At 40.6% G+C, this 13,242-nt stretch overlaps 1 protein-coding gene across 1 annotated transcript in view; it reads left to right on the plus strand.

Annotated features, from left to right (window-relative positions):
* Window positions 1-13,242, plus strand: part of trappc8 (trafficking protein particle complex subunit 8) — a 33,856-nt gene that overhangs the window by 18,780 nt on the left and 1,834 nt on the right. The window contains exons 11-28 of the mRNA XM_028403108.1: window positions 378-483; window positions 574-705; window positions 834-1,058; window positions 1,728-1,833; window positions 2,784-2,978; window positions 4,772-4,938; window positions 5,033-5,098; window positions 5,399-5,504; window positions 5,676-5,833; window positions 6,733-7,166; window positions 7,678-7,834; window positions 7,946-8,042; window positions 8,614-8,682; window positions 8,772-8,821; window positions 9,255-9,461; window positions 10,293-10,394; window positions 11,043-11,182; window positions 13,051-13,140. Coding sequence (XP_028258909.1) covers window positions 378-483; window positions 574-705; window positions 834-1,058; window positions 1,728-1,833; window positions 2,784-2,978; window positions 4,772-4,938; window positions 5,033-5,098; window positions 5,399-5,504; window positions 5,676-5,833; window positions 6,733-7,166; window positions 7,678-7,834; window positions 7,946-8,042; window positions 8,614-8,682; window positions 8,772-8,821; window positions 9,255-9,461; window positions 10,293-10,394; window positions 11,043-11,182; window positions 13,051-13,140 — 2,607 coding nt within the window. The remainder of the gene's footprint in view (window positions 1-377; window positions 484-573; window positions 706-833; window positions 1,059-1,727; window positions 1,834-2,783; window positions 2,979-4,771; window positions 4,939-5,032; window positions 5,099-5,398; window positions 5,505-5,675; window positions 5,834-6,732; window positions 7,167-7,677; window positions 7,835-7,945; window positions 8,043-8,613; window positions 8,683-8,771; window positions 8,822-9,254; window positions 9,462-10,292; window positions 10,395-11,042; window positions 11,183-13,050; window positions 13,141-13,242) is intronic.

Consider the following 13,242-nt stretch of genomic DNA (forward strand, 5'->3'; position numbering starts at 1 on the left):
TGCCACATTGTTGTTTTCAGTTGCCTGGAATTAAATTGCACAGAAATAAAGTAGACCTGTGCTATATTTTACATTCAAAACAAATTAAAAACTAACAACACATAGAACTACTACTTGGTAGAATCAGTTTTAGCCAATTGGTAAATAGACCAATACTCAGAAATGCATACATGCATATATGCATGTAGACACTGTGGACTTTAGTGAGTGGATGTCTGTAGCCCTATTGCATATATAAATAGATATTTAGTGTACCTGGAATGGGTCCTTTAAATGAGTAAACTACAGTGGATGTAAACTGCAACTTGAGCTTGGTGCAGTTACGTGATTGACACCGATTGTAGTTCTCCCTGAAAAAAAATGTCTGCCCTTCACAGGAACATGGTCCTTGGGGAGCGCTGTGCTTTGCTAAGTGCAGAGATACTTAAGAGTCAAGGAAAATACTCAGATGCTGCAACTCTTCTCATCAAGATGACGAGTGAGGTGGGGAAACCTGGTGTATAATTGCCATAGGTGCAGTGGCATTGTTGAATACAGTCAGTTCATTTCGGTCTGAATTTTGTGTTTGTCCAGGACTCTGACCTGCGCAGTGCTCTTTTCCTGGAACAGGCCGCTCATTGTTTTATTAACATGCGTAACCCTATGGTGCGTAAATTTGCCTTCCATATGATTCTGGCTGGTCATCGTTTTGGCAAAGCAGGACAGGTAAATCCCTCATACTTAACTGCTCTATGTGTTCTAAGAAAGGTGCTGGCTATTATTAAGAAGTAGCAAATTTGTTGGTTATTTAAGTACCTCATCATCCTTCTGTCCCTCACTGTCTCCATATGTAGAAGAGACATGCATTGCGGTGTTACTGCCAAGCCATGCAAGTGTATAAGGAGAGGGGCTGGTCTTTGGCAGAGGATCATATCAACTTTACAATTGGTCGCCAGTCCTTCACACTTCGCCAGCCAGAGAATGCTGTTAAAGCATTCAGACAGATCCTGATCAATGACAGTAGACAGACTGCCACACAGCAGGGTGCTTTTCTCAGAGAGTACCTCTATGTTTCCAAGGTAACTTAAAAAGATTTTCTTCTGTTTACCATTCTTTTTTTGGTTGAAGTGTGTATGGTTAATACACTCATGATCAAATTCTTAGGACCAAGGAAAAATAACAAGTATTCAGATTTTGCTCTAGTGGATGGAACCAGGTTGTAGTAAGTAGAGCTTCAAAATGCAAAAGAAGAAACAAGAGCCACACAACAAAACAGTAGGAAATGTATAAATTTTTCATTGAAACTAAAAGAAGTGTGCGTGTGAATGGTTTGTCTGTATGTTGCCCTGTGATGGACTGGTGACCTGTCCAGGGTGTACCCCGCCTCTCGACATGGAAAACTGGGATAGGCTCCAGCCCCCCGTGACCCTGCACTGCAGGACAAAGTGGGTTCAGATAATTTTAATCAGCCACTGAACAGATTCTTTCAGTTTTGATTAAATAAAAATTGAGCTTTGCGTCTGTTTCTTCTTTTTGCATTTTTAAGCTCTTCTCACAACCTGGTTTTGATCCACAATATAATACTTGTATTTTTTTCTCTGTTCTAAGATTTTGGTCAGGAGTTTATGTATGGATAATGGATGAAATGATGTATGAATAAGCAAAGGACTTTGAAATGCGTTTTAGATTCGAAGTTGGTGCATGAATAACCAAGGTGTGTATGTGTCTGTGTGTGTGCATGCATTTAGAGTGTGATGGGGTCAGATGAAGTCTGCCTGCCTCAGCTGCCCCTGCCCTGCATCAATAGCTCAGCCACAAGAATCTACTTTGGACATGAACGCCGCCTTGCACAAGGTAACAAGCTAATTAATTATTTGTGATCTATTTCAACAAGATTAATTTGGTCTTCACCTTTTATAACCTACGAGTATTCTTTTGATCAGACCAGTGTTGTGTGTTTTTACCTTGATATGTTGCTTTCTTGCTGCTGCTTTCTGCAGGCTTCTTCAGAAGTCACATGATACATCACCTGTAACATCACGTGACTTCTGAAGAAGCCTGCAGGAAGCAGTCGCAACAAATTACACATGCAAAAGGGATCTTCTAAGATCAGTGTAATATTGATTTAAGAAAAGAAAGTGCCCAGATAGCTCACCTGGTTAAAAGGGGGTCACAGACTACAGGATTAATCCAACCAACTAAAGCCAACAAACGCAGCAAACTCTAGTGATGGCAACAGTTTACAAACAAGCATACCAGCTGGTGGTGGTAATGCTGCCAAAAAACACAAAGGAGGAGAAGGACTAAAAAGAAGAAGAAAAAACGAAAGCATTTCCTGAAGAAAATGCGAGTTTGATTGCTGCAGCTGAAGCATTGCTTTAAACACTGATGTGAATGATTGCTCTGAATTGCTGGAGAATCTGCAATGTGAATTTAACTTGCTGAAACACGATGAAGAATCTGTAAAGATGAAGATCTTTTATTTTGAAAAGTAGAAAACACTTGAATATTAGGAAGATATTAACGGGAAGGTTTCTGCAAAGCACCTAGAGCTATACAAATAAAATAAAATTGAACTGAATTTATCAGTTTATTAGTATTGATATTTTATTGGCATGCATAGGAAATGCTGCCCCTCTGCTTAATCAGGTTCTTGTGTTATCCATTGATATCCATGTTCTTTTATGTTACCTTTATGTTCAATATTAAAATAACACTGTGAACAAAGATGATTTTGAGGTTTGGGCTAATCAAGAGACTCAATAAAAGTGTGTCATTGTACTTTTTTATTATGCTTTGTGCAGGGGAAAAGCAAGCAGCCACCCATGTGTCTTTGGACCAGGAGTATGACCAAAATTTGTCAGCTATGTGGGGCCATCTAGAGGAGCAGCTTGTGGCTTCAGCCAACCAAGGAAGTGTCACACCAAACTTCCAGCCCACACAGTGCTGCTTGAATAGCCAGACAGACAACCTCCGTCACCCACTGGCTGTAGTGGAAGGTAAGAAGTCCAGACCAGACACAGAAAACTAATTGTACCATAGAATTTTGTTTGCCATGGTTTTACTAATTATAAGCTATCAGCCAACCTCCCACTGATTAATCATATGTTACACCTTCTCAGTACATACAGTGGCAAGAAGAAGTGTGTATGAGCCCTTATAGATAGATGGATGGATACTTTATTAATCCCAGGGGGGAAATTCTTTCTTTAAAAGTTCATTCTTCATTAATTTGGCATAAAATACACTGCTCAAAAACTTAAAGAACACAATGTAACTCCAAGTCAGTCACACATCTGTGAAATCAGCCTGTCCAGGTAGGATCAACACTGATTGTGAATCAGTTTCAGCTGCTGTTGTGCAAATGGAACAGACAACAGGTGGAAATGAGAGGCAGTTATCAAGACAGCCCTATAAAGGAGAGGTTCTGCAGGTGCTGACCACAGACCATTTCTCTGCTCTCATCCTTTCTGCCTGATGTTTGATCACTTTTGCATTGTGTCAGTGCTCTCACCCCTAGAGGTAGCATGAGGTGGTGTCTACAATCCACACAAGCTGCTCAGGTAGTGCAGCTCATCCAGGATGGAACATCAATGAGAGCTGTGGCAAGAAGGTTTGCTGTGTCTGTCAGCACGGTGTCCAGAGCATGGAGGAGATACCAGGAGACAGGCCAGTACACCAGGAGATGTGGAGGGGGCTGTAGGAGGACAACAACCCAGCAGCAGGACCGCTACCTCCTCCTTTGTGCAAGGAGGAACAGGAGGACCACTGCCAGAGCCCTGCAACATGACCTCCAGCAGCACCACCACTAATATGCATGTTTCTGCTTAAGTCTGTCAGAAACTCCATGAGGGTGGTATGAGCCCGATGTCCATAAGTGGGGCTTGTGCTTACAGCCCAACACCATGCAGGGTGACATTTGACAGAGAACACCAAGATTGGCAGATTCACCATTGACGCCCTGTGCTCTTCAAAGATGAGAACAAGTTCACACTGAGCACATGTGACAGACGTAACAGTCTGGAGACACAGTGGAGAATGTTCTGCTGCCTGCAACATCCTCCAGCATGACCGGGTTGGTGGTGGGTCAGTGATGGTGTGGGGAGGCATTTCTTTGGAGAGCCGCACAGCTCTCCATGTGGTAGCCATAGGTACCCTGACTGCCACCAGGTACCAGGATGAGATCCTCAGACCCATTGTGAGACCATATGCTGGTGCAGTGGGCCCTGGGATCCTTCTGATGCATGACAATGCTAGGCTTCATGCGGCTGAAGTGTGTCAGCAGTTCCTGCATGATGAAGGCACTGATGCTATGGACTGGCCTGAACATTCCCCAGACCTTAATCCAATCAAGCACTACATTCAATTCAATTTGATTTATATAGTTCATTTTACAATCAGAATTGTCTCAAAGCGCTTTACAGAGACACAGAGCCTGAACCCCCTTAAGAGCAACAGTGGCAAGGAAAAAATCCCCTTTAACAGGAAAAAACCTTCCACTCAAGTTGGATCAGCCTGTAATGTGATTTTCCACTTTAATGAGTATGGTTCCAAATCCAGACCCCCATGGGTTAATAATTTTGATTTACATTGATCATTTTTATAGTATTTTGTCCTCAATGTATTCCACTATGTTCAACTGGAATATTTCATTCAATGAGATCTAGGATGTGTTATATTCTCTTTATTTTTTGAGCAGTGTATTATGACCAAATCATGCAGAAAACTAGATAATTCCAAAGGGTTGACATGCTTTTTTTGCCATGTAGTGACTCTTTCTGTGTCTCCACAGAACCAGTTATAGTGGAGGTAACATTCAGGAACCCTTTGAAGGTTTCGTTGGGTCTGTCAAACCTTTTGCTCATCTGGAGGTTCAGTGCTAATGGAATACCTTCATCAAACGACACAACAATCACCAATGAGGAGAACATCACTTGTGAGAATACTCCAACACAGGGGGTGGGCAGCCTAAAAAAGTTACATCAGAAACTGTATTTTAGTTAACTGTATATTTAGTTGAAGTGCCTAAGATAATAATGATGTCTTTGCACAGAAAGATGACATTATCACAACTGAGATCATCCAGGAATTTCTACTGGGTCCAGAGGAAACCAAAGTAGTAAGTTCCCTGCTGAGGTTTTTACATTTATTGTACAATTTGCACCCTTTGTTTGCTTTAGGGATGACAGCAGAATGAGAGGACCTTCTGTTCTGCGGCATCACAGTTTGTGCACAACTTGATCAATAAATTAAAACCACTTGCATTGGCCACAAAAAATATAAATGGTGTTTCAAGTGTTCAAAATGTACAGCAAATTGTAATTGGTAACTAAACCTTCTTTGGCTCATGTGATTTTAGCATGAACCATATGTTCATACAATATGTTCTGCTGTTGACAGTTGGTCTCTTTTACTTCAGGCCCGACTCAAGCTGCTGCCTCACAGGATTGGTCAGCTAAACATAGTGGGTGTAGTCTACAACCTGGCAGCAGCTTCCTCTGAAGAAATGGCTCTTAGTACTGAAGGTACATATGTATGTGTGTATGTATATATATATATATATATATATATATAGATAGATAGATAGATAGATAGATAGATAGATAGATAGATAGATAGATAGATAGATAGATCATTGTTTAAATGAAGGGTTTAGCTTGCCATAGTAACACACGTGAATTACTTCCTGTTAAAAGGCCTGCAGACTTCGGATTTGATGGTAGTCCGTGGAAAACAGGACCTCAAGATCCAAGGACCACGACTGAACTTGACCAAAGAGGATAAAATGTTTGTTCGCCATGGTCCAGATCGACGCCTGGATCCCATTATAACACCACCAATGCCCCTGATGGAGGTAACATGTTAGAGAAGGGGTGGGGTAACATTTTGAGGGCCTGATTTGAACACTCTAATCAGGCCAAAAACCTGCTTCAGGTATAAATTCTGTGTCTGGGTGCTCCTCCACACACCCACGCCACAGACTGGACACAGGTAAAATATCGATAACGTTAACGTAAGTTTGTCAGTTATGTGTTCAAATCAGGCCAAAAACTTGTATTTCCAAGAGCAATCAACCAAAATGTAAAAAGAGCTGACATGGATAGAGCTCAGGGTGCTAACACTACCCAGGGAGGTTGGGAATGGAGAATTTTGGTGATGCTGGGCTGTTTGGATTATTCAAGTTAGCCACTGTGTGCTGTAAGCAAAGCTGTGTTAACCTGTATTTCCACAGCCTTAGATGCAGGAGTTTGCTGGTTTTTAGGTGTGAGCTGGAACTCCATTTTCAGGGTAAAAGATGTGATCACTCCAACAACATGATTAAAGCTTTGTGGTATTCAATAATAATAGTAAAGCAGTAACCTTTGGTTTTGCCATGGTTCAAATGGACGTTCAACCTTCAATTGATTACTTTGAAATAAGGATGTTTGTCATTGGTAATGTATACTGGTTAAAAATAAAATAAATAAAAACATTAACTTCACTTAATGTGTACCCAGCGGGCACACCATAATTATGTCAGTAATCATAACACTGATACTTCCAATTTACACATTTAGTAAGGTCTCTGGCTTCAATTAAGGCCTTAATGAAGCATTGTTATTTCTTTGAACTACTATAATTAGTTTGATTGCTGCAAGGCAATTGCATTTTCTTCAGGAAATGCTTTTCTAGAAATTATTCTTTGATACTACTGAAAGTATGTAGTCTAATGCAGTAATGCAAATTCTTTCTGTTTGTTTATGTGTCTCTCAGGTCTTCTTCCTTCATTTCCCCACTGCTCTGCTGTGTGGTGAGATCAGAAAAGCCTACGTTGAGTTCTGCAATGTCAGTGGGGTTGCATTGTCTGGGCTCCGCGTGGCATCTACACACCCTGATTTCTTTACATTTGGCAGCCAAGCCACAACACCCCAGACACCCCTCAGCCCAACTACAGCTGAAAACTGCTCAGCCTATAACACCTTGGCTGCACCCCCCCAGCCAGGGGCTGTAGCATCACAGATCTTGGTTGCAGCAGAGAATTTCAGCCAGCCCTCTTGTGTGTTAGAAATCCCAATAGATGGTGGCGTGCTGCAACCAGGGGCATCCATTCAGCTGCCTCTCTGGCTCAGGGGACCAGACAAGGAAGGAGTCCATGAAATCAACTTCTTGTTTTACTATGAGAGCACTGAGAAAGGACTCAAAATCAGGTAAAAACAAATTTCAGTTTTGAAAGTGTGCAGCAATGAGTCAATGTTTTACAACAAAAAGTTGCTGTATTTTGCAATCCTTACTGCAGTATCTTCACATTAGCCAGTTAAAACAAATGAAAATGTTATGTCAACACTCAGGATTTTTTTAATTACACTCTGTTAGTTAGAAATTTTGATTATTGACAAGTGCATCATCTGTAATACAGGTAGGTGTCAGGATTTAAACCCTGCAACACTGACACAACTAGATATTTTACCCTCTTAATTTTCCAAATGACCAAGGCATGAGTTGGCTCAGTGCTGACTCACTTGTCCAGATGATGTGCATTCAGCTAAAATGTCAAGGTGTAGTGTATTCTTTGTTTGAGTGTTTATCAAAGCACTAGTTCTGTCATAGATGAATTAGTGTTAGCAGAGGCTGTCTTTCGGCTGTTCAACGACTGTATGCATGTTTATAATGTCTGGACAGTCACCATTTTCCTTACCATTTCTCCTCTTTTACATGAAGTCATCGGGTGTTACGTCACACAGTGTTTATCTGTGTCAGTCGTTCTTTAAGTGTACAAGTTCTGGCATGCCGCAGCAGTGTTCCCCTACATCACTGTCCGGATAACAAAGAATGTGGTGGAGCACTTGTTTTTATTGATGTGGAAAACATCAATATGGTAAGTGCACACACTTCTAGTATGCATTTAGTTTACAGCATTATGCTTTTACTATCAGGTTGAACAACTTATAACTACTTAAACTTTCATCTCCCTCCTCTTGACTCCCAGAGTGAAGGTGGTGTACGAGAATTCCACATCATTCAGGTGTCCAGCAGCAGTCAGTGTTGGCGTCTCCACAAATACATTAACCCAGACAAGGACAAAGGTGTGTTTGCCTTACTCTTTCATCTGTACTTTTTAATTTATATATGATTTTATAAAAATACACAATGCAGGAACAATGCAGTATAGTTACTTTACAGCTAGCAGGCTAAGCTTAGGATTTATGTTTGTAATTGTCAACAAACCATTTCAACAGAACCATTTTGGCCAACCGATCTGCCTTAAGCTGGCTGGTTTAACATAACTAGTGTTATGATTTCAACTGCATGAGCTCTAGTTGTTACAGCTAGCTGCGGTGTATTAACTAATGGAATGCTAGGTATTGAGCAAGGATGCTGACTGCAGTTCACTGTTATCACATTTCTGATCATTGTGTTTGGAACCTGTAAGAATAAACACCAGAAAGACCTTCTTGCTTTTAATAAATTAATTTCAGCCAAGACTCATCTATGTACTACCTTACAACTACCTTAAAGTTTAGAAACTTTAAACCATATGTCTTGATATTCGTCATTGGAGTTCTGTGTCATTATAGATTATTCAATGTCATTATAAACTCTGGTGTTGTGTGCTTAAGCCATGCCATCTAACAAACCTTGCTATTGTCCCTACAGACTGTAAACTCAGCAGCAGAGAAAGAGCCAAGCTGTGTTTTAGGGCCACACGATGTGACGTCTACCCAGGTACTATATACAGAACAAACACAGGTGGTTATTAATTGAAATAACAATTTGAAAAATTTAACTGATTCTATCTTTTGTACATACCACAGATGCCATAGAAAAATACACCTTTGCAGATCTGAATCTGGGAAGTGAGCGGGTAAACACATTTTTGGTTACTGTCACAGTCCTGTGGGTACCTCTGGATTTTAAATTTACAGCGAGATTTTTTTGTATACTTAGGGAAGGCGTAAACTGGAATAAGGTAGTGCATGTAAATGGTAACCTTTTGAAAATGTTTTAACATGAGCCATTTGAAAACATTTAAACATAAGGACTGACTCATCAGCACAGTTTAATAATTGAACCTAACAGATGCTTGTTAAAACTGCACCAGTGTATGTGTGGTTGTTAAATCACAACACACGATCAAATTTGGACTCTGCCTGGTTTGGTGAGATGGTGTTGCTATGAGGGACAGTAGTTAGACTGCTGTTAAAATGTCAGATTCCCAAATCTCCAAAACAGGGAGAGTGCAGGGGTGTGTAAGAAAAAGAGTAGCTTCCCTTCACCGTTTTGGTGTGTCTTTACAGATCATCAGTTCTTCTACACCCTGTGGAGATTTTTTCTTCCGCTACTGTAAGACCTTGGAGGCTCAGCAAGTGGATGTGGTACCACCCAGGCCAGCACCCATCAACAAGAGTCAGGGCTCTGTATCCTCTTTGGAGCAAAGCACAGATATCACCAACATTGCTAAGAAGTGTAATGAGTTGGACCTCAACATAATTGTCATCTGGAAGGTATAAATAACAAAAATAACTTGAGGTCAGTGTTATAGCCTACTCAGTGAGGCCAGACAAGTCAGAAAACATGTGATGATGGAGGACTCTCTGTTTGATACAGGCATGTGTTGTAGATCATACACACACAGTGGTTATATCTAACCAAAGGCAATCAAAATAAAAACTGCAAGGTGAAGTTTTTTTTGTAAGTTTAGACGGACACAGTGAAGGCGTGTCGAAATCTCAGTAAGAATATAGATGAATACTTCGACATGTCTTTAGAACGAGCACCTTACCAAACATTTGGTAAAGATTCCACAATAGATGTGTTGTTAATGGCAACACACAGGGGTTCAAATTCAAGATTAAGATTTACTTTATAAATCCCCATAGGGAAATTAGAAAATTAGCCTCCTTAAATCATTGAAACATTTTCGATCAAATTTGAAATAGATCTGTTAATAACCACTAGATGGAGATCTTAACTTTCTTTTTCCAGAACATGGCACTACAGCATAGATGTGTTCATTGTGGTACACATTAAGGTGAAAAACAATCTAGAAAATATTAGATTATATAAATAGTAGTGGCATTATTTAATAAAGTTTTTAGCTGCTCTCGCCAGGTTTCCCCTGTACTCTATTTTAATTACCCTATTTATTCGATTCGATATTAGGACCTTATGGATACTCATACCTCGATAAGCAGAGTTGAGGTTTTTCAAGTGACATTGAGGCTCATAATATGATAAATTAACCCTTACATTCAAAAAATAGACAAAAATGTCTAGAAACCCAGTGTGTGGTATCTTCAGGGGAACCTCTGTCATTAATGATTGTGTCTGTGCAGGCCTATGTAGTGGAGGACAACAAGCAGCTGATCCTAGAGGGCCAGCTCCATGTGGCACTGCAGACCATTGGTAAAGAGGCCAGTTCTCTGACCCCCAAAGAGGTACAGCAAATACACACACACACAGGCTGTTATATACTCCACGAGAACATTTTCTCATGCATTTTCTTCTCAGAGTGCTGGTTTGGGAGTATTTTGGAGTGGGTGTGGTTAATGCAGAAAAGTGGAAAAGCTTCTCCACTAGTGCAGAATCCACACATTTCAAACAATACTGTCTGTCAGACCTATTGTTCAGTGCGCTATGAGCACGACGCACCCCCTGAACTTTACTGGCTCGTTGTCACCCCTCGTTCAGGTAAACATATTTGGGCAAACGAGCAAAACCACCACCCTTCAAACATATTTGCCTCTTTCTTTATTAACTCAACAACTGCCATTTCTGCCACAAGTTAGCAGCAAAAACATCTTTAAGAAAACTGCAGGGAGGGCCGTATGAAGCGCTCTGCACACGTTGGCATAAGTATGAAATGTCCAGAAAACGAACTTTGTTTACCAATGAATATATTCATTCATAATAAACTGATCATTTTTTGAAACCCCACCATTTCAAATTATTTTTATTCGCTGTACCTACCTTTAACTTTGCATTTTTAGATATTGTGTAAAAACTCAACAATGTCGTTACCTCCAAGCACTGATCTCTTTCAATAACATCCAATATTGACATTGTATAACTTTGTATGTATTTAGGAGGCTCAGGAAATGGTGCTACTCAAGTTTAAATCAGAGCTACCTCCCCCTGTCATCCTGCCCTCTGCAGAACTCTCTCAGCTTATCAAAAGTAATCTGCAATACCCTGAAACCTACACGCATCCGTTTGTCCAGGACAGGTAAGACACAACTCTCTCACTGACCGCTCACTTGTTTTGTCAGTTTGTTCAAACTGCACATCAATGCTATTTTGAATGCAACTTACAGCAAGGTCCTTAAAAATACAAAAGAATTATATGTCCTTTTGAAACAATATGTAGCCTGGTGTCACATCCACGCAGAAAGTCATTGAATCATTGGAATGTCTTGAGTGCTGACTTAGCAGTTAACACCAGCATTGGGTGTTGAAGTTTGAGTCTGTAAGGAAATACATAGTGCAAAATTATCAGCAAGGAACCAGTGTTGACTACGGTATTGATAGACAGCCCTAACCCTTTAAAAGAAATGTTGATGAAGATTCTCAGTCATTCAGGTCTTATTCATTGAGACGATTGAATCAAGGCATCTGGACTTGTCTGAAGACATTTTGCTGCTCATCCAAGCAGCTACATCAGTTCTGTTTGGTGGGAAAACATGGTTTATATGTGGTGGAGGACCTCAGTGGGTGGGTCTGTGTGACACTCAGAAACAATAGTTCTAATTGCCTCATACCCACAGACACACTAACAACAGGAAGGACAACAACCGGCGGAGAAAGAACATGGTCATTCCATATGTGTCAGGACTATCAGAGAAACTCTGCATGATCTTTAACAACCATGACATCCCAGTCCATTTTAAACCAAGACCAACTTTCAGACAGAAACTGGTTCACCCGAGGGACAAAACTCTCAGGGACAAACACAGTGTTGTGATATATGTAGTCCAGTGCAGTGAGGAATGCTCTGATCTGTACATTGGAGAAACTAAACAACCACTCCACAGAAGAATGGCTCAGCACAGGAGACGTACGTCTCTGGTGCGTTCAGAGCAGGAAGAGAGTGACAACCAGCCAATCCTCCGCGCAGGGTCGTCCCGATTGGCTGATGTTTTTAGTGTTTTATAGCTTCCACAGATGATTAATATTCTTCATTTTAAAGCGAAACTGCCGAACTAATGGGTTGCTATAGGTTTGTAAAGAGAAGTTACACTAATTTAACAAAAAGTGCATCAGAAGGAAATCTCCTACCTGACCCTACCTTTAACAGAGGTGGTGGCCTCAGACATCATCTTTCTACCAAATACAATGCAGCTTCCATCCATTCCGAGAAAGTTTCACTGCAAGTCACACGTTCACAGCAAAAACAATGCAGTGTCAAACCAGTCTCCCTCCGGTAGTTGTTAGACACACCAGACACAGTCAGCCAGACCAACACAGGTAAGTATGGAAACATTTAGTGCTATTGTTTGAGTTTCACCTAGACCCACCCACTGAGGTCTGCCACTACATATACTAAACCATGTTTCCCCACCAACGGTTAGAGCTGATGAAGCTGCTTGGAGGAGCAGAGAAACGTCTTCAAGAAAAGTCCTGATGCCTTGCTTTAACCTTCTGAATAAAGATAACATGTAATTTGGGTTTTTCAGTTTCCTACACATCATTTGTTATTTCTTCACAATTCTGTCTCTTTAATTATGAATATCTTAATCACTTAAGTGCTACTTTTGTGCCATATGTGCAACTCATTTTGATCACACGTACTCAGATCAGTGGATATTGGAATGGACACAACCCTACTGTGTAATAATGCACTAAATGACAAGAACTTTCGTCATTCATATGCCTTTTGACTTGCAACACATAATATGCATTAATACACAGTCAGAAACATTCAGACGGCAGATTTGGAACCTAGTGTGCCCGTTGCCAGTGCTTTAGAGGCAGTTTGACTGAACAGTTCTTTGTATTCATTAAATGTTTTTTGAGTAACAGTGCCGCTACAGGAAAACTCTGTGCTTTGTTAAAGATTGTTAAAGATGATAAAGCTGCTTTTCTTTTTGTCTCTAGTCTGTGCCTGGTGCCAGTTACTCTGATTCTGTCCAACTGCTCCTTGGCTCATGTAGATGTCCTCATTGACCTGAGACATAAAAACACTAGGTAAGTTTCTGAATGGATTTAGTATTGAAGCTGCCATGAAGAGACTTTAATCAGTGAATCAAAAATCTGTGTAGAACTACAGGCTTGGGTGTGTGTAGGAAA

Source organism: Parambassis ranga, chromosome 4 (genome assembly GCF_900634625.1).
Source record: "Parambassis ranga chromosome 4, fParRan2.1, whole genome shotgun sequence".
In the NCBI taxonomy this organism is placed as follows: Eukaryota; Metazoa; Chordata; class Actinopteri; family Ambassidae; genus Parambassis; species Parambassis ranga.